The 22,784-nt window shown below is 36.6% G+C and overlaps 1 protein-coding gene across 2 annotated transcripts in view; it reads right to left on the reverse strand.

The window, feature by feature from the left end:
- SNX2 (sorting nexin 2) overlaps window positions 1-22,784 on the reverse strand; it is a gene marked incomplete at both ends in the record, with an annotated part of 35,648 nt that overhangs the window by 132 nt on the left and 12,732 nt on the right. Inside the window, 13 exons of one of the 2 annotated variants that reach the window (XM_082013414.1) lie at window positions 724-795; window positions 903-983; window positions 3,659-3,802; window positions 4,818-5,023; window positions 6,778-6,871; window positions 7,099-7,212; window positions 8,488-8,563; window positions 11,791-11,869; window positions 15,218-15,359; window positions 15,449-15,492; window positions 15,703-15,769; window positions 17,090-17,253; window positions 20,554-20,601. In XM_082013414.1, the coding sequence (XP_081869540.1) occupies window positions 724-795; window positions 903-983; window positions 3,659-3,802; window positions 4,818-5,023; window positions 6,778-6,871; window positions 7,099-7,212; window positions 8,488-8,563; window positions 11,791-11,869; window positions 15,218-15,359; window positions 15,449-15,492; window positions 15,703-15,769; window positions 17,090-17,253; window positions 20,554-20,601 (1,331 nt within the window). The remainder of the gene's footprint in view (window positions 1-723; window positions 796-902; window positions 984-3,658; window positions 3,803-4,817; window positions 5,024-6,777; window positions 6,872-7,098; window positions 7,213-8,487; window positions 8,564-11,790; window positions 11,870-15,217; window positions 15,360-15,448; window positions 15,493-15,702; window positions 15,770-17,089; window positions 17,254-20,553; window positions 20,602-22,784) is intronic. The other variant, XM_082013415.1, reaches the window with a different exon arrangement.

The following is a 22,784-nucleotide window of genomic DNA, read 5'->3' on the forward strand; positions in this document are numbered from 1 at the left end:
TGAGCTTGTCGCCATTGGACAAAATAAGAACATAGGTGCATCATACAACCATTCACATTATTATATAATGCAGAAAAATATACAAATAATAAATACACAAGCCTGCTCCTAGCATAAGAGTTGCTGCCACGTTGAACACAATGTTATAGAATAGTTATACAGAATTTGTTTGCAAGTTCAGTTTGCTAATCTTATCTCTAAGGGTACAACTTTTCTTTTTTAATTAAACTAAGTTGGAGGGTTATATTCCCAGAATGAATAAAGGAAAGACTCCAGACACCCTTTTGGGAACAAGGCCTACTTCTGAGTCACTGGAAACTGTTTTACTGCTTTACAATATTCAGTAATATTTTACACTTTTTAAAAAAAGCAATGAACAGTTAAGCATTCAAGTCTCTTCAGTAAGTCTAAGTACATATTCATTACAATTTACTCCAGTCTGTAAGTGAAAGTATTACTTCAGTTTCAGAAAAAGAAGACAAGAACCTCCAATCACCCATATCCCTAAGGGAGCTCCTTCCTTGCTTCCCTGAATTAGAGCTGTGCAAGGGAGCATAGCAATAGCTGTGAAACTGCAATCACTATCTTATTCCCCAACACAGTACAGACTAGAAATAGTTGTTTATGTTTTAGAGACTGCTATACTTAAAGCCTGTCTTTTTAACAAACCTAGTCTGGAACGTATTAAATATTAACTTGTACAAAACTTAAATTTTATCTTACCTGCTGTTGTGTTTGCACTAACGACTCTAAGTACTTGATAATAACAGTTTTAAAGTCTTTCACTCGTTCCTTCTGTTAATAAATAAATTATGGCATATTAACCTCTTAACCAATTTTACTTGGAATGTCAATATTATCTAAAGTAAAACTGTCATTTACTTGGACAAAATCATACGTGCCTCAAATCTTCCCACTTCCTTGCGAATGGTTTTGGAGATCTGTTCAAAATCTTTTTCCCCTTGCTGAACTTTTGTCTCCCACTGGCAAAGGAAAGACATGCAGAGATAAGACTTTGTATTGTCCATTCAGTCTGTTAGTATCTGAACTTTTTTTAGTGTATTAGTGATAGTCACTCAAGAGCTGAAAAGCACCTATTTGGTTTTTTTTCATACTCAAGGGAAAGTTTCACAGTAACAACTTCAGAGTAACGATTTGTATAATAGAATATTATCAGATCAGTTAAAACAATGGTATCCTTAAGGCAATGCTATCTATAGTTGAAATGTAAAAATATCTTAGTATTGCTATAAAGGAACACTTACTAATATTTTTTAAAGATTCTTCAGAGAAGAAAAAGGATCTCTAACGCTTCACCTGCTATTCTCTTTACAAACACTGCTATAAAAGGAAGCTAAACCTGGAAGCTTTCTGCAACTACCTGTCTAATCAAGTGTAGGAGAGTCTCAAAAATTAGTTCCCTGTACTTTCTTAATCACAGAAGAGATGATTAAATCTTCATCTCTGGCTAGGGTCCAGTATATGATTATCGCTATCATATTGCTATTGCAAATCACAAGCTATTGAGGGTGTGGTTTTTGGCTTTCCAGTCAGAACACATGTTGCTTAGGCAAACCAAAGCACATGCTTTCTTACTCACTGGGAACTGTTTTCAGAGAAAGCAGGAGTAGGAAAGTTATTGCAAGTAAGAAGAGCACAAAAGGAGAATTCAGAGGAAGTGACATTGCTTGTGGGGTTTTGCTATATTGGGAGTGTGGCATTCATGTAACAATACATGACACTAGGTTATGTTTATTCTCAGTTTATGGGGAAAGACATCCAGATACACAGTGAGAGATCGTTGTCATATACATTATCTTATAATTGCTTTTACACACCTATTATATTGTTACATTTAAGCTAGCTGTGTAGACATGCTCTGAAAAAAAGCTATCAGCCTCACACTTCAGATGCATGCAGGCTAACAGGTATTTAAAAAGCAACTGTATCTGTTCATCTCCACATATTAACTGAGTCCTGGGAGCCAATATATCCAGCAACACTTATCTTACTCAGAAAAAGGCAGCAGGGAAGCAACGTACTTCAACATAGCAATCCTGTTAGCAATCCAGTGGTGCTATTTATTCACAAAAGCATTTTGTGGTGCAGTGTCAAGTTACTATTGTAATACAAGATGAACATCGTCTATGTTCCAATAAATATCTACGTATTTAAACTTTTAGTTTATATCTACTCAGAGTCCCCTTATTGCCTTTTCAGACATGCATTATGAAGCTATGCAATATGTCATAACAGGATGTCCTTCACGGAAGAACAGCCTGAAGAGTTATCTAATAACAGAAACAATACAAAACTCAGCCAAGGAAAAAGTAGATTAAGACTTCCTGTGCCTTACAACCACAGCAACTAGAGGTGCCTGAGACTTCACTGAAAGCCTCTATAGGCCTAAAGGATCCAACACCCCAGTTTCATCATGCCTGGAAAATAGCTGCCATGTTATAATTTTGTAGAAGAATAAATTTCTCCTTATTCAGTATGGTATTTCTAGGGCACTTTTTTGGCCTTTTATCTGCAAAAAGCAACTGAGTCATGGATGAAGCTCAAGTTGTGTAGTCTTCTACTTTGCCATTTCTCTGCCAGGACTACTACTACAGAATTCAGCAACTCTGAACATATTTCAATGGCGGCAATAACTTTCGATCAGCACATTCAAACTGTGGGTTTACTAACAACCTTCTCTACTCATCCAATAAAGTAGGAAAAATAAATCCTTCAGGAGCATCACTAATTCTTTTAATACTGGGACTGAGAAAGGATCACTGAGTATTTCCTACTGCTTCCAATACTCAGGAAGTATTTTCAACAAGGAGTTCCAGCTAACTTGTATTGTGGATGGATGAGTGACATCAAGAGGGGCAACCAGCAGGAATGTGGTCACACAAGAGTGACACTAAAGTTTTCCCAGCAAACAAAGGCTTTTCTTGAGAAAAAGAAAGCTGAGTTAATGAGTAACTTCAACACTGTATGCAAAATATATTGAAGGGCAGAAAGAACAAAGCAGCATGTGGTTAGTGACCAATGAGGAAGCCAAAGTAACTTCATAAGAGAGCTTGAAATCTGCAATGATGTTCTCCCATTATTTAATGGAAGAATACTGATGCATAATTAGAATGCATTAATGTTAAATAATTAAGTTGTCCTACCTCTTCAATTTCCTTAGTGAAGCATGATAGAAAAAGTGTATAAATTATGACACTTCAACATGTTAGATTTTATTTTTACTGAAATTACACCATATATACATACACATATATATGGGTATATGCTGCATAATTAAGCAAAACATGGGAACAGTTCTCCATGAGTGATGTTAGCTCAATTTCATCTCTAGAAGCCAAGAAATGCTCCTCTGCCTACCCAAGCAATCTGTTAACAGTTAAAAGAATTAAGTTGTCCACGTTCCCCTCCTCCCATCTCCCAGACTCTGTAGAGACAGTATTAACTGCCTTACAGATCTTACAATGAGTAACAATTGCACACATTTAATAATTTAAATAAATTTCTTTCAATTTCAGTAAATATGGAAAACAGCAAATGAGTGATTTGTAAATAAAAATGGTATAAAGTAGAGCACTAATGCAGAATGAATGAGTTAATGCAGAAAGTCTGACCTTCAAATAATGTTTCTTAACATTACCTCTTTTATCTCATCTTTAGCTTGCTGCAATTTATCAGGTTTGTTGGCAAGTTGGAGCTTTGCTTCAGCTTCACGTTTTTTTTGTAAAGTGACCTGAGCATCTTGCCACTTCTGCCAGCACTTCATTCGATGATCAAACACACCCTGTAAGGATAGACAAATTTATTAAACTGGACTCATTAGAGCTATTTAAATTCCTAGTGAGAAAAGGTAATTCTGCATAAAACTGGAACAAGTATATTCAAAGAAACCTCACTGTGTCTACCACGTCTTCTTGCATTTCATTTGACAGCGTGCTTGCACAGCTCAATACCTTCCACAAATGACAGGGTATTCAAGAATTCTTTTCCAAGCAGACACCTTAGTGCCCCTAATCATTTTATATTCCTCATTTCATCAAAACACTACCAAAACAACCACCACAAACAGCTCTATTATGCAAATACTTCTCTAAAATGCAGATTCTAGCTAACTTCTCATGCATATGTACTACCTGCATATTCAGCAATACATTTTTGTTCGCAATGGACTAAGGTAGCAGAGTTAAAGTATATATATTAAAAAAAAAGGAAAGAAAGAAAATAAAGAGAAAAATATATACTTCCAACAACCTTCCAAGTTCAAAGATATTTCTGGATAAAATTTGTAGACACCCCTTCCCATGTCAAAAACTAATTATGCTGTGCAGCACGACTTACACCAAAATGGAATATTTTCTTCAATGAGATGTAGATCTACAAATTCATCTGTGTTTTATTTACAGAAACTATTGTCTACCTACCAAAAATGGCCAAATTATGTTCTCAAAAATTTATGAGCATACCGTAAAAATAAGTAACCTGAAAGAAACACACAGTATGTTTAGACACAGTAGTGTATTGGTGTCCCCAAATACTCTGCACAATGAGTACTGCTCAAAGCAGAACATGCTCACCGTTTACGTTTTGTCTGGATCTTATTAATCCATTCCCATTTTTGATCACAACCATTTTTATCATTGGAACAGTTATCATGGATGCATTCATTTTACTCGGCTAGAACTTTAGGTCTTAACTGTGTTACGACATGTGCAAATGCACACATTCATATACCCTAAATCTGCAAGTTGAGGAATATGACTTCAACTACAAATACTAGTATTTCTCCTAGTAGTACTCACTTTTACTGCAGCAATGAGACGAATGTAATCACCAAGCAGTTCTGAGAACACATAGAAATCAGCAAAAGCTTGCTCTTGATGCAATTGATCTATTTTCTCCTCAACCTCTGCAAGCTGAGACAAAGCTCTCGATAGAGCAGTGTGGTCCTCAGAGTTACCTAACATGGCAGCGCTTTTAGCAAAGGCAGCTGTGTTGGCTGAAAGCTCTGAAATACAGGAGTAATGTTCAGTACAATGCTGTTAATTTGTTATGTTACTCTGCAGCATAGATCAGTGGCGCAGCCCAATTTCAACCCTAACTTTACAAACTGAAAAATATAAGTTGTACTTCCTAAAGCTCGTGATAAAATACGCAAGGAGATCACAATGAAATCATATTTATAAGAAAAGCTCCTGCACAAAAAAACCTCTCCATCAGTAAGTGTTTTGCTGAGCCTACCAATGTCATGCCTACTCTGTCAAGCAGAAAGTATGGAAAAAAATGTCACTTCAGTATTATCCAACTGCCTAGTTCAGAGAAAATGCAAGCCCACAAAACAAAAGCCAAGTCACCTATAGAGCAAATTCAAAACAATTTTAACAGGTCTATAGCACCGTTGTTCCATGCAGTTCATAGTGGGGAAAAAACGCCAACTATTTCACAAAACCACCACCACCATGACTGGAACTTATTTCTGTTGGACTATTTTATTGACTCAAGTACCTTTAACTGTGCATACTGTAATGTATTGCCACATTCTGGCATGGCTTGAAAGAAAATAAAAGCCTCATACCAGCACGGCTGGCATCTATGAAGGTAAAGTTTTGAGCTTATTTATTAACAAATGCTAGGGCAACTGTCTCATCAAATCCCATGTAAGTCATCCTGTACAAAGTTAAGTCCTGTGAAGGACCTTTGAACAAATGTTTAATCCAAATTACTTCAGAATTAAAAGTGCAGGTTTGTTTGCGACTGTGCCGCTTCTGCAGAATCATCAGAACACCAGAAATCTTTGTAGAAGCAAAATGTCTTCAGATATTTAAAACCCTTACTATGTAAACACAACTCTTAAAAAAAAAAAAACACCAACAAACACTTCTTCAAATCTATGGGCAGGTGTCAAATCAACAGTACACAAACACTTCCATTTTCCAATACTCCTTAAAATACTATTTAGTCTTGAATAAAAAATCTGGCCAAAGATTTTTTACTACAGAGAGTAATTCCTCATAGTTATGAAAAAGCATCTTATATCATATTTTCACATGCTTTTGGAAGTGTAGAGCTGAAAGGTGACCCCATATTTTAACATAATACAGTGGTGTCAGCAAGCACATCTATGGTCTTCCCTGAACTACAAATCAAAGTTTTGGGGTTTTGTTTTTTTTTAAATCATCTGAGGGAAAACAATCTTTGACAAAGCAGCAGCACAGGTGACTAAAATATAAACTTAGCGGCTTCTCTCTAAAACAAGTAAACCAAAAGCTTATATTCTAAGACTACTTATCTTTCCAGAAAAGTTTACCTTAACAGTAGCTTGATGATGTATCATTATGTGGACCAAATTAAGAATAGTAAATTCCTGCAGAGCAATACTAAACTAAACTAAAGGATGTTTAAATGGATTTAAGCAGCCACTTTTTGTTCAGAAGGAAGTGACTTTTGCCATGAGACCCAGAGATACATTTATGAATGTCCACTGTAGTAGAATCACTTGCTAGGCATGGTATTGAACCACCGCAAGAAAAAAAATTATGCTAAATCAATATAGTAACTTCAGGAACAATAAAATATTCTGGTTAAAATTAAGATTAAAACCAGGTATACAAAAAGGCTAGAGCAGTTTAAACTAAAAGCTACAATTAGAAGATTTTTGCATTAAAGTATACTGTATAACTCTATTAATTACTTAATAGCTCTGACATACTTCCTAAAGTTCTACGTACTTCAGTTCATGCAGCCACATAAAAGTGAAGTTACCTTTTCTGTGGCAGACTAATGCTTCGACACTGGCATGAAGTTTCCTAAGTTGCTGATCCAGATTCTCAAACTGCTGCTGTTTTTCTTCAAACCACTGACAAAAGATGAAAGAGTCAAGCATTACAAATTAGATTACCAACAACATTTCTGGTTTTAAAGAAGCAAATTATCCACATACTGCCAGTGTGGCCAACTGATACAGCTAAGAATTCAAGCCAGTAAGCAAATTAATAACCCATTTTCTACTTCTACAGCTTTAAAATGCAATTGTTTGGGCTCATTAATTCGTCTCATTATTCAAGCCGAAAAATCAGCTCTTACTGCATCCGATTCATTCATCTTGATTGTCATTTTGTTGACAGCGTCGGCAGCCTTGTTCACCATCCTCAATATCCCTGCTCCACTCAGAGCCTGGGTGTTAACCGCTCTCGGCAGCTGGAATTGAATGACAAATAAGGGCAAACAGACTGGTTAAAAGGATGGAGGTTTAACTGGGCACAAGGGGGAAAGAAAAGGATATAGTGTTTTCTTTATTCCTATGTGTTTCAATATAGTGGAATCTAATTTCTCAGATTTACTACTTTCACATTCTCAAGAGGAAAACTTAAAAATACAGACTATTTACTTTTCTTCTACATCTTTACATTTAAATGGAGCAAACAAGCCACTTGTCCAAAGTTATTATGAACTAGCCAAAGGTCCTAACTAGCCACCTATACACTACAGAGAACAAACTGACACTACAGGAACAGAAAAGCTTAGATTTACAACAAATTAGACAAAAGAAATTCTGTAAAACATTTAATTACAATGCATGGTTTGCATCATGTGCTGATTATAAAAGGTTGATGTCTTTTTGCTTTTCAATATAGGCCAATTTTGCCTTTCAAAACCTATCTCATGCTTATCAAGAGAACTGTGTATTTGCTTCAGTACTTAGCGGTGAGTTAACAAACTTTAAATGTAACTGATACTATTATTCAGGATAGTCTGAACATGCCAAAGTAGCCCCTATGTCAGGCCATTTACCCTTCATGTGATGTTTTGTCTGTGAGCAGCATTGACAAATCCACTGTAAGTTATCTATCAATGATGCTTTTGTCAGTACTGAGGTGTCTGACTTATTAATATAACTAAAATACTGACACTGGCCAAAAGACAGTTCAGTATTTCAGTGAATCCACTATGCACATTTATAAAGAGATATTATGTATCTTTAACAATATATTTAATATTGTGAAAGGTGCCAGATTGATAGCATGGGTGACTGAAGTCCTCTATTCACAAAACATCTAGCCCAGCCAGCAGCATTGCTAGCGTTTTCACATTATCCTACCAATACACCTCAGGCTGGACTCCTAGAGGCAAGAGAGCTGCTTTCAAGCCAGTTTAATGCTTGATCTTACTTGAGAATCAGTAACACGACTTATGGATTTTCACCATGTATGACAAGCTTCACTGACAACTGGGCAGACCAACTTGCTTGAGAAGTCACTGAACAGCAAAGAGAGTGGTAGTGACCAAAAGCTAAGTTTTATCAGAGGCACACCACTACCTAAGTAGCTTCTACCATTCTGTTCCATGATGGGTACAATCCAATTTGATTACACATGAATTTAGGGGATTAGGTCTCAATAAAAAGAGAATATATTGCTTTGTGGGTTATCATATCTACAAACAAGTAGGGGAACGTAGAAGAACTTAAAATACCTCGGAACTTTCCAAGAACTGTCTTAAGTCTGGATCCTGTAACAAGGTTGGGTGTTTTACTGTTCGTTGTAGATACCTATGATTTTAAAAATTAGAATATTAGATAACAAAACAGATTTAATGTGCCTGACAGCATTGAAAAGCATCCTTCATCTAAAGAACAGGTACAATGCAGCACACAACCTCCCTCATTATCTAATGGGGTTTGTTAAAAGGTCACCTCTAAAGGGTCAGATGATAGTTCAGTCTCCATCCCCCTTCAATCCTTTGCCTCTCTACTGACTCTTCAAACCGTATTTAGGCATTCTGTCACTATCCTCCAGGCTAAGTCCCACACGGAGTTACAAGCTAGGACCACTGAGCTGTTGAAACATTCACTGAAGCCTTGCTCCAGCAAGGCCGCCACAAAACCTGCAACTTCTGACTGAAAGTAATATAGCCCCATGCACTCCATACCACAACATAATGCACCAAAGCCGTGGGCATTGGTTTGCAACAGTTTGTTTACACCAGAAACTCCTTAAGATGGGACCTGCCATAACTCTATGTTGCATAGTGGTAATTTTTAATACTTCATACTTTCAAGAGCTGAGTGAAGTTCTCCTCTAAGAAAAGCAAATTTACACCAGACAACACTCCTGTACAGTGCAGTGGAAAGGCTTTTTGTTATAGATAATTCTGGTGCACTTATTTTAGAATTAAAGGAAATCTTGGAAAAGTGAGCTAATTATGTTCTAAGTATGAACTATTTATTTGCTGGCTAGACTAAAGCCTTCAACCCATATTCTAAAGGACTCATCCACCCGAAAAAAATATATCAATGCGACTCCTTCCCTTTGCAATTTCTTGCAATTCTGCTTAGAACTAGAAACTTGATTGAACAAATATGGGTTGAAGAGAGAAATTTCAACAATATTCTTCCCTTAAAAACTGCTGAAAGTTTGTCTTCCACCAAAGACTGCTGCAAGCTTGCCATAATGGATTTTAACATTATGTATTAACAGAAAGTGTGATGTTTACATGGATGCTTTATAGGAATCTAGTACCCCAAAAGATCACAGGAGTATAAGAAAGTATGTGTTATTGCCAATTAAAATGCAGTGACAGAATACTATCATCAGCACACTATACTTTTTGCAAGCTTTAGCTCTGCTCAGGCCTCAGCTGCAAACTACCAGAACAGCTCTGTTACATTAACAAATCGCTTAGAAACTGTCCTAGAAAGTGAGGTGGGCTGGGACTTTTAACTGGAAGTCTGAGTATATTGATATTGTAAATGAAATTTATTTTTTCCATCCTTCATTAGGTATGGCTACCAGATCCTTAGTTGTCTTCCTAAAGAAGACACAGGTTGCAGTGCAACTATTTTATACATTAGATTGCTCAACTTTTCCTTGCTTGTTCTACACTCAGTAGCAGGTAAAAGTTAAAGTTAATGTGGCAAGCAGCCAAAGAGATTTTTTTCTGTAGAAATATGCTGCTAGAGAATAGCCGTTAGTCCAAGGAAGACTTCTAACATTTTCACTGGAGACAACTGGCAGTATGCGTGAGGACATCTGGCAGGAAGATGTAGTATATCAGCTCAGTGTTCTAGGGCATAAATTTTAGTGAATTCAACTAACAAGGTACATTGCTTTCCTGCCCACTTTCCCCATAGTCCTTGGTTCAAAAAAGAGCAAATTGAAGCAGATATCTTGGGTCTGGCTTTTTGGAGAACAATACATGGTTTTCCCCAGGGTTAGGCAAGACCAACAGAACCACTGCTTCTAAATATAATTTGAACACCGTGGTGGGTAGGTAATTTTCTGATTCTGAAAGGAAAAAGACAGCTAAAGTTGGCATGACGAAAAAGTTGGTCCTTGCCAGATAAGATATTGGTAGTCTTTCTGAAAAAAAAACCCACAACAAAAAACCCAAATGTAATATACTGTGAAGCCTTCCTAACACTGTCAGAAGTCCTGAGAAGCCCATTCCTCTGTGTGAGGGGAGTGCTCAACATCCACTAGAAGTGGTACACTAGTGTAACTCCTTTAACAAATAAAAGAAAAAGCAGAAACTAAAGCACACAAGCTTGTGAATTAAACTTTTTCTAATCTTACTTCTGTTGCTCCAGTAAGCAACAAAGAGGAAAACTAGTAATCTCTATTGTAGACACCTGAAGTTGTGTGCAAGTATCTGTTCAGCTACCTAAGCCCAATTACTCTAATCCCAGCTGTTATTCCAAGTCTTCATATCTCACAGCACCACTCCTTCAGCAATAGACTTGTACAACCAAAACATGTTTCACAGCACTGCTCCAAGTGACAGAACAACTTCAGTAACTTCTGGGTGCAATTTCAAGTCGACAATGTTAAGCTATATGACAATTTTCAGTAGCAGATAACTAAGAGCAACCTATCAGTATTTTTGAGGTTCAGCATCATTTCAGATGTTCTTCTGTTACTTTGGAAATGGAAAGATATTAGCAACAGGATGCTGGAGAGATATGTTTTGTTTCAGATTTGCTCTGGAACTCTGGAAGTCCAAGAGCTTCATACTTTATCTGTTTGACAGGTCTTTCAAAATACAATCTAAAACCTTTGACTTTTGTTAATTTTCTAGTTTAGCTGAAACTGTTATATGGTGTATTAGTCTCACATGATGCAACTGCATCACAGCAATAGTCGTATTATAAAATCATACCAAAATTAAGACTGCATACTTGTGTAAATTCTACTAGTTACTTTCTAAAGGTTTTACTAGCCATTTCAACAGGGGGAAATGATGCAATGTATCAGTGACAGTACCCTTCCACGGAAAAGATACGTGAACAATATTAGTTGTATGCCAGTGCTGGGTGACAGAGATCCAATCTCTTACACCAAAATTCAGCTAGTCAGATCAATGTACCGTAAGTCATCAGAAGGCCATTTTAACTTTCAAGTGACTGAAGGTCTGTCTCAGCCATCTCCCTGCCCAACAGTTGATTTTCTATAGAACACATTTACAGCTGAAGTGCCTTAATTCCTTAAACCCAAAATGCCTAAGTAAGCTGATAAAGAAAGTTTCATTTACTAAATAGCTGCAATCTTAATTTTAAGCATCAACCAGTTTGAAAAGGTAGCTATAATCCTCTCTATGAATAAGGCTACATTTCCCATTATTCATGAGGATTATTCCGTTTCTACACAAAAATACAGCAGCTGTATACAACCTCCAGAATCCATCTAAGTACAGATGGCCCAGACCCCAACTACAGAGCCCATGTAGTATATTACAAGTCATTCTGAGGCTAAACAAGTTTTAGTTAGATACATACATTACCTTTCTAGAGCTGCTCTTCTTTTCTCTACAAATTCAGTAGATGAAGAATCTTCCTTGCCTACTTTAACCTTGGTCATGCCTTTGAAGAAAATGGCATCATATTGATTTTACTTTATCATAAATAAATCATTAATGTAAATGATGTGATTAGAAGATAAAGCTCACCTAAGTTTATGTATTTAAGTCAAATTACATCAAAAACACTATACAGGAACAGAAAAACCATCAGCACTGCATGCTGCATGGTTTTGTGGAAGCAGGTCTATGAAATATGCAATTTCCTGTAATATATTAATTGTGACGAAAAGTTATACAAAACTAGTTTAATTTGCATTTATTAAGACAATTTAAGTGAAGATCAGTGTCTTACTGGTCACTCATATTCAGAAGAAAACAGTTACCCAAAAAAGCAGAATAGGAAAATAAATTGTAGGTTATAAGCCTATTAATTGATAAGCTTATTACCAACATTTTCATTCTATTATTTTTTTAAGTTCTAAAACTAAGAGTTTTTTCGTCTACTAAGGCAAACTAACCAGCTCTGAAAATTATGAAGCATATGAACAACTACAAACTGAATGGAGAATAAAATTAGCAGAATAAAATGTATGCAGCTTTACATCACTTCCTCTGCCCAAGCCAAGAGTGGCCAAAAAATATGATAGGTGAGTCAGAGTTATTGATGTTTTGTGGCATGGGAAATACATTCAACCTCAGCACCAGAAGAGGTCTAAAACTATCAGACTGATGTCAGTATTTTTCGTGCTGAAGACCCAAACTCAGAGAGTTTGGGAACCTGAGTCCTATCAAAAACACCATGAAACACTGAACATTCATCATTATTCTTATTTCCTAATACACGGGAGAAGTGTGTTATGGTACTGTCCAAACATCTTATTTCTACCTGTAGTGTATTCCTATTTTGTTAGTTCTGTGCTTCTCCAGCTAAAGTTCTGAGACTCTTAATAAGTACCCTGTGACCTGCAAGGTCAACAGTTCCCAAGGTTGTTCCTCACCCGATCTCCCTTCTGGCTTTAGAAGTTTCACACAGTAACCCATGGAGGGGATAAACAGCATCCTTACAGGAAGAAGGAGGGACCCTTAACCTCTCAGTGAAGCCTTAGGTTTTCCCTTCTCTGTAACATGATGAAAATAAATCTGATCGGCATTTTTTCAAAAGTATACTACACAGTGTAATGTAACCGTAAATCCACAAATTTATCTGTAAAATCAAATATGTCTTTAAGTACAAAGATTAAAGTATTCAAACAAACGTGAGGTAATTCACATGTCTCATCTTTCTGCATTACAGTATTACTATTCATTAATTTTTCACGGCAGAAAGCATTAAATGCTACGGTTTAATACAAAAGATCCTTCACATTTAATAGCAACAGAAGTTCATAGGGAAAAAACTGAATATGAAATCAAATGACCAATATGAGGAATTCCTAATTTCTGATATTGACAATTATTTCTAGATATGTCAGGTTTCTTTCTCTGCTAACATAAGCCTGTTTAAATGCAGTTGCAAAGGCAGTCTCTGTAGCCCAAGCACTCTAATCCTTCACAGGAAAGGATCCATGACTTTATAGGTTATTTTCTTAAAAACAGAGAACATGATTTTCCAACACACATATGTTAAGTAGTAAGGCAGTTTGAACGAATGTCCAAATCTACCTCACCACTGACTCAATTTTATCCTGTTGTTCAGAGTCAGTAATTGACTGCTTGAATTTGTGGCTAAGGTCTGAAATGCAAACCCCTCCCACCCATCACCAAAATAAAGGTGGAGCTTAAAACTCCAGGATTTATCAACAGTGTAACAGAATGAACAGACTATGGACTTTTGTACAACACACACTACATAACACTGAATGTAAGATATTTCATATATTAAGACTTTTAAAAATAAACACATGTAATGTAAACACAATATACCATCTCACTTTCAGCTGTTTTGCCAGCTCTCTGCTTTAAGATGCCTCACTTGAAATCAGCCTAAGATCCCTTCTTTCCTCCAGAATTAGAAATGTATGGACTACGTATTTTTGGACAGAAGTAAATACCACCTGTGCACCGAAGTTCAAGTTTAAAGAGGGAGTTTCATGCTCTTTAAAAAATATCCTACAGAATCTGTGAGTTTTCCCAACTTACCTGTAGCTTAACAACGTCTCTGTACAAGGATCTGAAATGACAGCCAATGCTTGCTTACACTGCAGTAAGGCCCACCACTTTACACATTTCCAGGTGTATCAATATCTACACTGGTTTTGTTCAAGTGGTACCTCAAATCCAGTCCAAGCTTTGTCTTACAGATGACCCTGACTGTGATGCAAGTACTACATTTACATGTAACTGCACACTATCATAAATGCTTTAAATGGCGTATCATCCAAAGGACTTGACTAGAAGCCTCGTTCCATCTTTATAAGACGTGTTAGCATTTGTAATTAAACTTTTTTTTTTTTACATAGACTCGTACATTACTTTTAAGAACTACCCAAAAATTCAGATCAAATTTTCAGTCTTACACACTGAAAAATGCAGCACTTTTCCACAGAATTAAAAACATGATTTTCCCAAGCTTTCTGCTGCCTACATCTACTCAGTCTGCCTCTTGCTACTTGCATGAAAAGCTGCTGCTCTGATTAGCTTTATAGACTAAACTACTGAAAAAAGTCCTAATCATGAAACAGCATGTCTGACATATCAAACAGCATTCTGGAGTCCAATCACTTATTTATATGGCTAAGCCAAAAGGTTTTACTCTTTTAAATGTTTAGTTAATTCTGAAAAAACCTCTACTACTTAGAGCTCATAAAAATGAAGTTGTTTCAATGCATCAGGCATGCTTCTTAGTTCAGGGAGAAAGGATCTGATCTGTCAAGGCATTCATGAAGACTAGCATCATCCAGAAGTGTTTTCTGAATTAGGACTTCTAAAAATTAACTAGAGGTTTTAGTATTCACCATGACCAAAAGAAACAGACTGGTATTAGAGAGGCAAAGTATGTATATTGGAGGCAACCGATAACAGCACAAGCTAAAAATAACTTTTATTTAACATCTTTGTTTTGATAGACTAATCACCTCTTGAAGGGCAACAGTGAAGAAAGAATGATAGATAAGAAACAGAAGGCCATGTTTTAAGAGAAATGTCTTTCTTATCAACAATGGTCTGAGTTAGGAAGAGGCCAGTACATATCTTTCCAACTTAACCTAAACTGTTTAAAAATACAGAACAGGAAGAGTATTTAACAGTTTGGACGACCTGATAAGCAGTAAGTAATGTTTGTGCAGAAAAGTATTTATGTTACAAACCCAACACGTATTAAAATACTTAATTTGTATTACAGTACTTAAACGACATGCTTATTCAACCTTATTATGACATGCAAATTCAACCTTACAGGAACTACACTTACCTACAATACTTTTTTCTGGAGCTGGAGGCACAATGTAACCAATATGCATGTACTTTGTTGCTAATTTGCTGTGCAAGCCAAGAAAATCACTGAATCTTCTTTTAACAGAGAATTCATTTTTGTGGAACATGGAAAGTGACGTCTTCAAAAAATAAAAATTGTTATGAATTACTGATCCATCTACTCAGCTATGATACAAAGTTATCTGCAAGTATTTGTTGCACTAGTTACCTTTGTTGTTACTCTGTATGCCATATAAGCATTCATGCCATCTCCTGTAAGAAAAATTAAGATACTTATCCTAGGGTGACTTATTTTAATCCCTCCACACACTTTTTGTTCCAAAATATATATTAAATAGCTTTTCATTTAGATGCTAAAAACTGCCAAAAGATAACTGAATAAGAAATCATGCTAAGGTCTCAGAATAGTCTTCATGGGATAAGACAGTCTACCAGCTGACTTACTAGGCTCAAGGCACTTACCAACTTTCTCTGGGTCTGATACATTGATTTCTATATCAAACAAATTTCCATTTGCTTCCTCTTCAATCTAGGAAAAAGATATGCCATATTTAACAAGGTAATGTGCATTTATATTATGTATGGTTACAAGGATAAGTCTACAGAGGAAGGGGGATGAAAAGTCAGTGTGTTTGTATAATTAAAAAACATTCCAGACCCACCATCCAATGTTAAATTAATATAATTTCTAACATTGATTGTCACTGCAACAAAGTTAATGGGGTACGCTTGGCAGTGTTAGGTTTCTGGTTGGACTCGATGATCTTAACAGTCTTTACCAACTGAAATGATTCTGTGGTTGGATCTGTGGTTGGATGATTTTAGTTTTAAGCCCTCCTGCAAAAGCTTTTAGTATTGCAGCCTTTTCTCAGGACTTGTCAGCCTTGAAATTTTTAGTAAATATTTACCTTAGAGGTGTGTTCATTGTACCTCCTACAATACCAGCAGATACTGTGGTTCAAAAAACACTCTCATTTGTGATGTTTCTATATGCCTCTAATCAAAGGAAAGATATTCCTTTTTATTAATGGTATCTGTATCAGAAGAGCTTAGGAAGGGAAAAGTAACAGATAGAGAATTTTGATACTTGCCTGAGCTCTAATCATGCAGAATTTCATAACCTTTCATGTAATGTACATAAATTTGATAAAAACAGAGACCTTAAACATCAGAAGGGACAGTGTACCAGGGCTGAAGCAGGGGGGCGCGGGAAATCTGAATAAAATGTCATTTTGTGGTACAGGGGAAGCAGCCAGGCAAGTCACAGGCAAATCTTGTTTGCAAACTCATTTATCAGAGGGATTGTCTAGTAAGAGAACACTCCAGAATGAATAGCATTTGGCAGTGCCCAGGCTCTGAATGGAATGCCAAATGTAAATAGCAATGTTAAAATTACCATTAGCCTCAGCTGTTTGTTAGCAAGGCAGGGTAACACTAAAACCTGCTTCCTCCATTCCCCTATTAACAACAGCTTCAGAAATCCAAGTTGAAATCTGTAACATGCTAGTAAGAGTTACTACACATCATTAACTTTCCTCCTGTATCAAGCTCACAGCTTGCCCCTACATATACTTTTACCCTATGTATTCTGAAGGAATGGAGCTTCTTATTCCTCACACTGCAGATTTCCAATATAATCACCTAAGTAAAGAATTGCTATGGTATTTTCATGAGTCAAATTCACACTAAACTTTATGTACAAAACAAACAGGATAGGTTTTCTTTTACATACTTCCCCTTAGCAAAGGATGATTCTGTGAGTCAACATTTAGGAACTGTCATTTTAAAAGAATACAAAACTTTTAAAACCAAACAAGACAACTCTGTAATTTAGAAGTTTACCGCGTACCTCTTCTCTGGATCTATCAAAAATCACAGGGGATGTTATGCTTTTCGATTCCATTCTGGGAGCTACTAATGTAGTAGGTGTTACAGGAGTGATTGCAGGAGTAGGTTCTGGTGAAAGTATTGGGTCCCTCTCTGGACTGTCCAATGAAACTTCTTCTGTTGCTTCTAGATAAACATTTTGAGTTAGAAAAGAAGGTTTTTGTGCAATAGAGGTGGATATGTATCACAAAGATAACAAAGATGCATACTAAAAAATGACGATATACAAGTTTAATGAGATATGTAAATAGGACCCATTTATGCTGGATAATTTCTTTCAATACATAGCTAGAACTAGATGTGACATTTGAGCTTGTGGTGCATAATGGCTGAAAGTAAGATTAATATTGCTGATGCTTTTTTTTTTTAATACACTCTTAGGTAAAGAGTCAAGTGACACGTGACAAGTCATTTATTACTGCATGAGATATTGTGAAAATGAATTTTTTTTTACGACACAAGCAGCCCTTTTGCTGCACCTGTACCAATTTTAGTTTTGGCACTCTGAACAACAGTTGATTTAGTCATATAGACTGATAACTGAGCAGACCAAACCATCTGTTAAACAAAGTTACACAACCATAATGCACCCTCACCCCTGCCAAAAGCCCACAGACTGTAAAATAGAAATATTAGTGGGTGAGACATTCTGACTAGTAAGAGTAACTATCTTTAGTCTCTATCTATCTTCAGTCTCTTCAGGGCTTGAAACAGTTCACTAGAAACTGAATACTTTCTTCAGATTGTAGACACTTCATCTATTTTTAAAGACCATGTAAATCTCTCCTTTACAAATCCCACATACTTTCCTCCACTAACTGATTTTAACCACTGGCAAACTACACACTTCCTGGGTATTGAGAAGTTCCTCTTCTAGTTTAAATAACTAATAATGTGGTTCTTGCTAAATGTACATTTTCAAGAATTCTAGTTCCCTAAAAGATAACATTGACCACAGAACAGTCATTCGATACCAAAATTGACTTCAACAAGTGATCTGAAGTCTTTTTACAAGCTAGACTTCCTGTGCCAAGTACTTTACCAAGAGGTAAGAAGGCAATAAAACAGATCCAATCCGAGTTATAGAAAGTTACCAGAAAGGTTTACTATGCAATTTGGAAAATACCTGTCCTTCCAACTTTGGTCTGTATGAACCACTGAATTTTTAAAAGAGAATACACCATCTTTCTTCAAAACTTTTTAAAGTCTGATGTATAGAATGGATAAACTAGTCCTTACTCAACGGTTAAGAAAAGAGGAGTTTTAAAGATCATATCTACTTTAAAACTTGTGAAATAGTTACATTGCGTGTAAAAAATATTTTTGTCACTCACAGGAATGTTTGCTTCTCCAGAACAGTTTGTAATCTACTAGCAATGTAAAAATAGAACTGCAAATAGCATCCAATGAACCATATAATTTATTACTGCAAAAAGTAGTGTTACAATCTTTCATAATCAATATATCAAAACCACTCAGCTTTATCCCCATTGCCACTTAGAGATACTCTTTTAGTCAATTCTGTTTCCCATTCTTCTCTAACACTTTTGCCAATCCTTGATGTTCTTCATAAATGAAGAAAATGACACTTCCCTATTTCAGGGATGAAAATGACTGTATGCCTAAATTTTGTTTGATACTGAACCTCAATATAAATTGAAAAAAACAAACTTCAAGGTCACTGTGCCTTAACCTGGTTTGAAGCAGATGCTCATTCTGGCTTAAGGCTGACAAAGTTTGCTGTCATCACTTTGTTTTGAAGTAGATCAGAGAATTGCTGAGCTTGGAAAGGACCTCTGCAGATCATCTAGTCTAACCGCTCTGCTCAAGCGGAGCGAGCAAGAGCAGGCTGCTCTGGACCACGTCCAGATGTGTTTCGAGCATCTCCAAGGATGAAGAATCCACCTCCTCGTTGGACAACCTGTGCCAGTGCTTGACCACCCTCACCATTTAAAAAACAGACAAACATCATTTTTCTTATCTATTATCTGTATTTCAATTTGTGCCCATTGCCTCTTGTCTTACCAGTGGCCACCACCAAGAGGTCTGGCTCCCTCTTCTCCATTCTCCATCAGGTACTTATACATATTGTAGGATTCCTCCTGAGTCTGCTCTTCTCCAAGCTGAACAGTCCCAGCTCCCTCAGTCTTTACTGATATGTCATACACTTCATGTCCTTAATCGTCTTCATGGCCCTGCATAGGACTCACTCAGGTTTATGTCTTGTATTGGGTAGCTCAGACCTGGACTCATCACTCCAGGTGTGGCCTCATCAGGGCTGAGCAGAGGGGAATGATCACTTCCCTCAACCTGCTGGCAATGCTCTCCCTAAATTCAAATTACAGATTTCCATAGTATTTTAAAACTAAAACCAAGCACTTTTTTCTCCATTTTTAATATGAACAAAAATTATCTAAAAGCTTTCTTTGAAAAGATTTATTTTCCCACCACTGCTTTATTCCTACTGCTAAATCTTCCTGAAGAATCCTGCTGATGCTTGTGCCCTCAAATGCCACACAATGCATCTTAAACCAATAAAGAACGTTAATTCAAAACTGCAGATCAGGTGGGAAGTCATGCTGACGCAGTTGCAAAAAAAGCTTTTAGGTTGGTAGAAGAACAACATTTATAAGCATGAAGAGGTAGTTCTCTCTTTTGGTGGCTAACAGCATTCAACATATATGTTATACGCAATAAAAATGACCTTCACAGAAGCATTTCTCAGAAAAAATTATATACACACATGCAACATAATATGTTATACATATGATATAATATAATCTAACACATACAATTATAAAATAAATCCATTCCACTTCAATTCTTCCTGTTTTTGTCACCAGCTATATTCCAGCACACGTGTTTGGGAAACGAAACCATTAATCACCACTAAGCACTTCTCTGTACCTTCACATTTTAGTCAGGCTTATAAAACAAGTCATGAAAAAATTCACACAGATTTCTCACTTGCATCAGCTGAGAAAACATTCCTGTTACTGTAAAAGTATAACTTCATGAAAAAAGTGTTACTTCAGTGTAACAAACCAGCACTGCTATCAGATGAAACAGAAGCACACTCCTTCCTAGCACTCCTCTTTTTCAGACTTGTATCCACATACCCATTACTATCATGAACTGATCTAGGTTGTATGTCACATGAACTCCAACCAGGATTAGCCCCCTGCTACTGTTGAGCAGACAGATGAAGCTACTGCTAAGCTGGTGCATTGTTTCTGTAAAAAAGAAAGCAGCAGAAACAAACAGTTGGAAAGGCAAGGAGATTTTGTTTCAGCAAGACTAGCAACTTTAGACTTTGTCCATGCCAGTATTCCTAAAGCTGTGTGACCACAGGTTGCTTGGGCATGACCAAATTTTTAAAGGTGCTGCCTGCTAGCACTCCTTTTCTATTTTCCTGGAGGAACTTACCCAGAGAGAATAGCTGTATCTGTTTGTTTGATAGCAGCAGGTCATTCTTTTAGGAAGAAGAAAGGAGAATTTCTGCCATACTCCCTCCCACTACCTCTCACCCCAAGTCTGCATGCATCCCAGACATTACGTAAATCTAGAGGAGTGAAATGGAAGAAATAGTGGAAAGGGGTGACATGACAGAGCGGGACAAAGACAAGATCGTTGCACTTCTTACTTTTTTAAAAAAGTATTACAATATTCTGAAGGGAAAAAGAAGTTTTAGCTTTATATAAACAACAGCAGCCTCTTACACTTTTTAGTTGTCTTTTCCACCCCTCAGAAAAGCAGTTTTTGAGTAGTACATAAGCTGAAGATCCATTTCCCAAGAAATAGATTCGTTCTGATGAACTCTGGCATTTATGCTTCTTACATACATTCTTCCACTTTGAGAAATCAGATGACATGGTCTAGATTAAAAAGCTTCATTGACAATTCTGTGTTTGTTTTATATGTGGGGTTTTTTTTAATGGAAAGATGAATTTAGTAGGTTTCAGACTAGAAACTATGGCACTTTCAGAAATATTTGCTGATTTATTATTTTAGATTTTAGATTTTTTTTTATTAATTTTAGATTTTCCTCTGAAAACTCACGTATTAGGTTGTGGTTTCGTGGTTTTGGTTTGGGCTTCCTTGTTTGTTTGGGGTTTTTCTTTATTTTTTGGGGTTTTTTTAATATTCTGTATTAGTATCTGCATGAAAAATTAAATCTAGGTATCTTGCTTTCCTGGGAAGTTCTCATAAGTATAAGCTCTTCTTGCATAAAGAGAGGCAACTATTCTGCCCAGCATTTAGGAGGAAAACATTGAGATCCAACACTCACATCAGCTATGGCAGTTATCAGCACATATGAAGCACTCCCACCAATCCAACACTGTAAGACTTCTACACACAAATACGTACTTCGCAACCCGTAAGCAGTCTTTGTTATGGATCACTGTCAAGATGCTTAGCTCCAAAAGAACATGAAAACATCCTGCTGCAGAAGACAACTACTTAGGCTTAATTAGCATTCTAAGGTCAACTACACCAAGTTTCTCTCAGCATTCAAGCATGGGGCTCAATCTCAGCATTAGAGAGCTCCTTTCTTTATTTTTCACCACCAGTATTTGTCAAATATCATCTTAGAAAGTGCAAGTTTGCAATTCCTCACTAGCAGCTCACTTCAGATGAGTAAGTTGTTTTTACTGGTCACACTTCTAAATGTCAGACCTCTAACATTCTGACATGGTTTGAATGTTCAGATTGGCTTATCTTTGAAAGTTTACTCAGGTGATCACATAAAAGTGGAAGTAAGCTGAAGTAGAAACTGCTGTCCAGTTATTAAAAAAAAAGGCTTCTACAGAGGTAGCAGTATTTCAGAGACAGATATCCTAAGAGACTGTGAGAACTTACTACACCTAAGTCATAGACCAAAACCCTTACTGTTACACCAGGAGCATTACCCCCTCTGCCCCAGCATTGACCTTCCCCAAGGACACAGCATAAGATGATCCATTCCCAAACAGCTTTCAGAGCTGAAAAAAACAAAATAACATAAAAAGTAATCTTTTACCAGATGAGGGGAGAGGAAAAATTATAATTTTCCATTTTTCCAAAAATGGTGACAGAGCACTGATACAACTCCACAGACTTGCTCAGTATCTATGAGCACTAGAGGCAGAAGGCACAGACAGCTATGTCTGGCACAGGCAGTCCACAGCACGTTTCTGCAGCTATACACAGAACTTTAGGCCAACATTTTGGAAGACTATTTCAATATCTAGTTCTTCACTCTACCGTAGAAGCTTACAGAGAGACAGGTGTTAAAGACACACCCAAAGTCCCTCAAGATACTCTTAATATTACCTGATTTGAAGCACTGACCATTATGGTCTCTACATGCAAGAGGTCTACAAGGTAAGATAAAGTAATTCTTTTTTAGCCAAATAATCAACACAATGACTTTCATTCTAAGTGTAAAAGTGCTTAAGCGGGTTTAGCAAGACAGCTTGCTTTTTTACAGAATGAAGAACCACAATAATAATGAATGTAGCAGCAAAATTTACTGGCCTCCAATGACAGCTGGAAAACTCATTTTCTTCCACCTTTGAAACCCAGTTTTAATAGTTCAACCAAAGCATTTATGAGTCACCAGAGACAAAGTAATGAACATCTAAAACATTTTATTGCACATACTGTCCTGTAGCTCC

The sequence above is a fragment of the Phaethon aethereus genome (assembly GCF_964289735.1).
Source record: "Phaethon aethereus genome assembly, chromosome: Z".
Taxonomy (NCBI): domain Eukaryota; kingdom Metazoa; phylum Chordata; class Aves; order Phaethontiformes; family Phaethontidae; genus Phaethon; species Phaethon aethereus.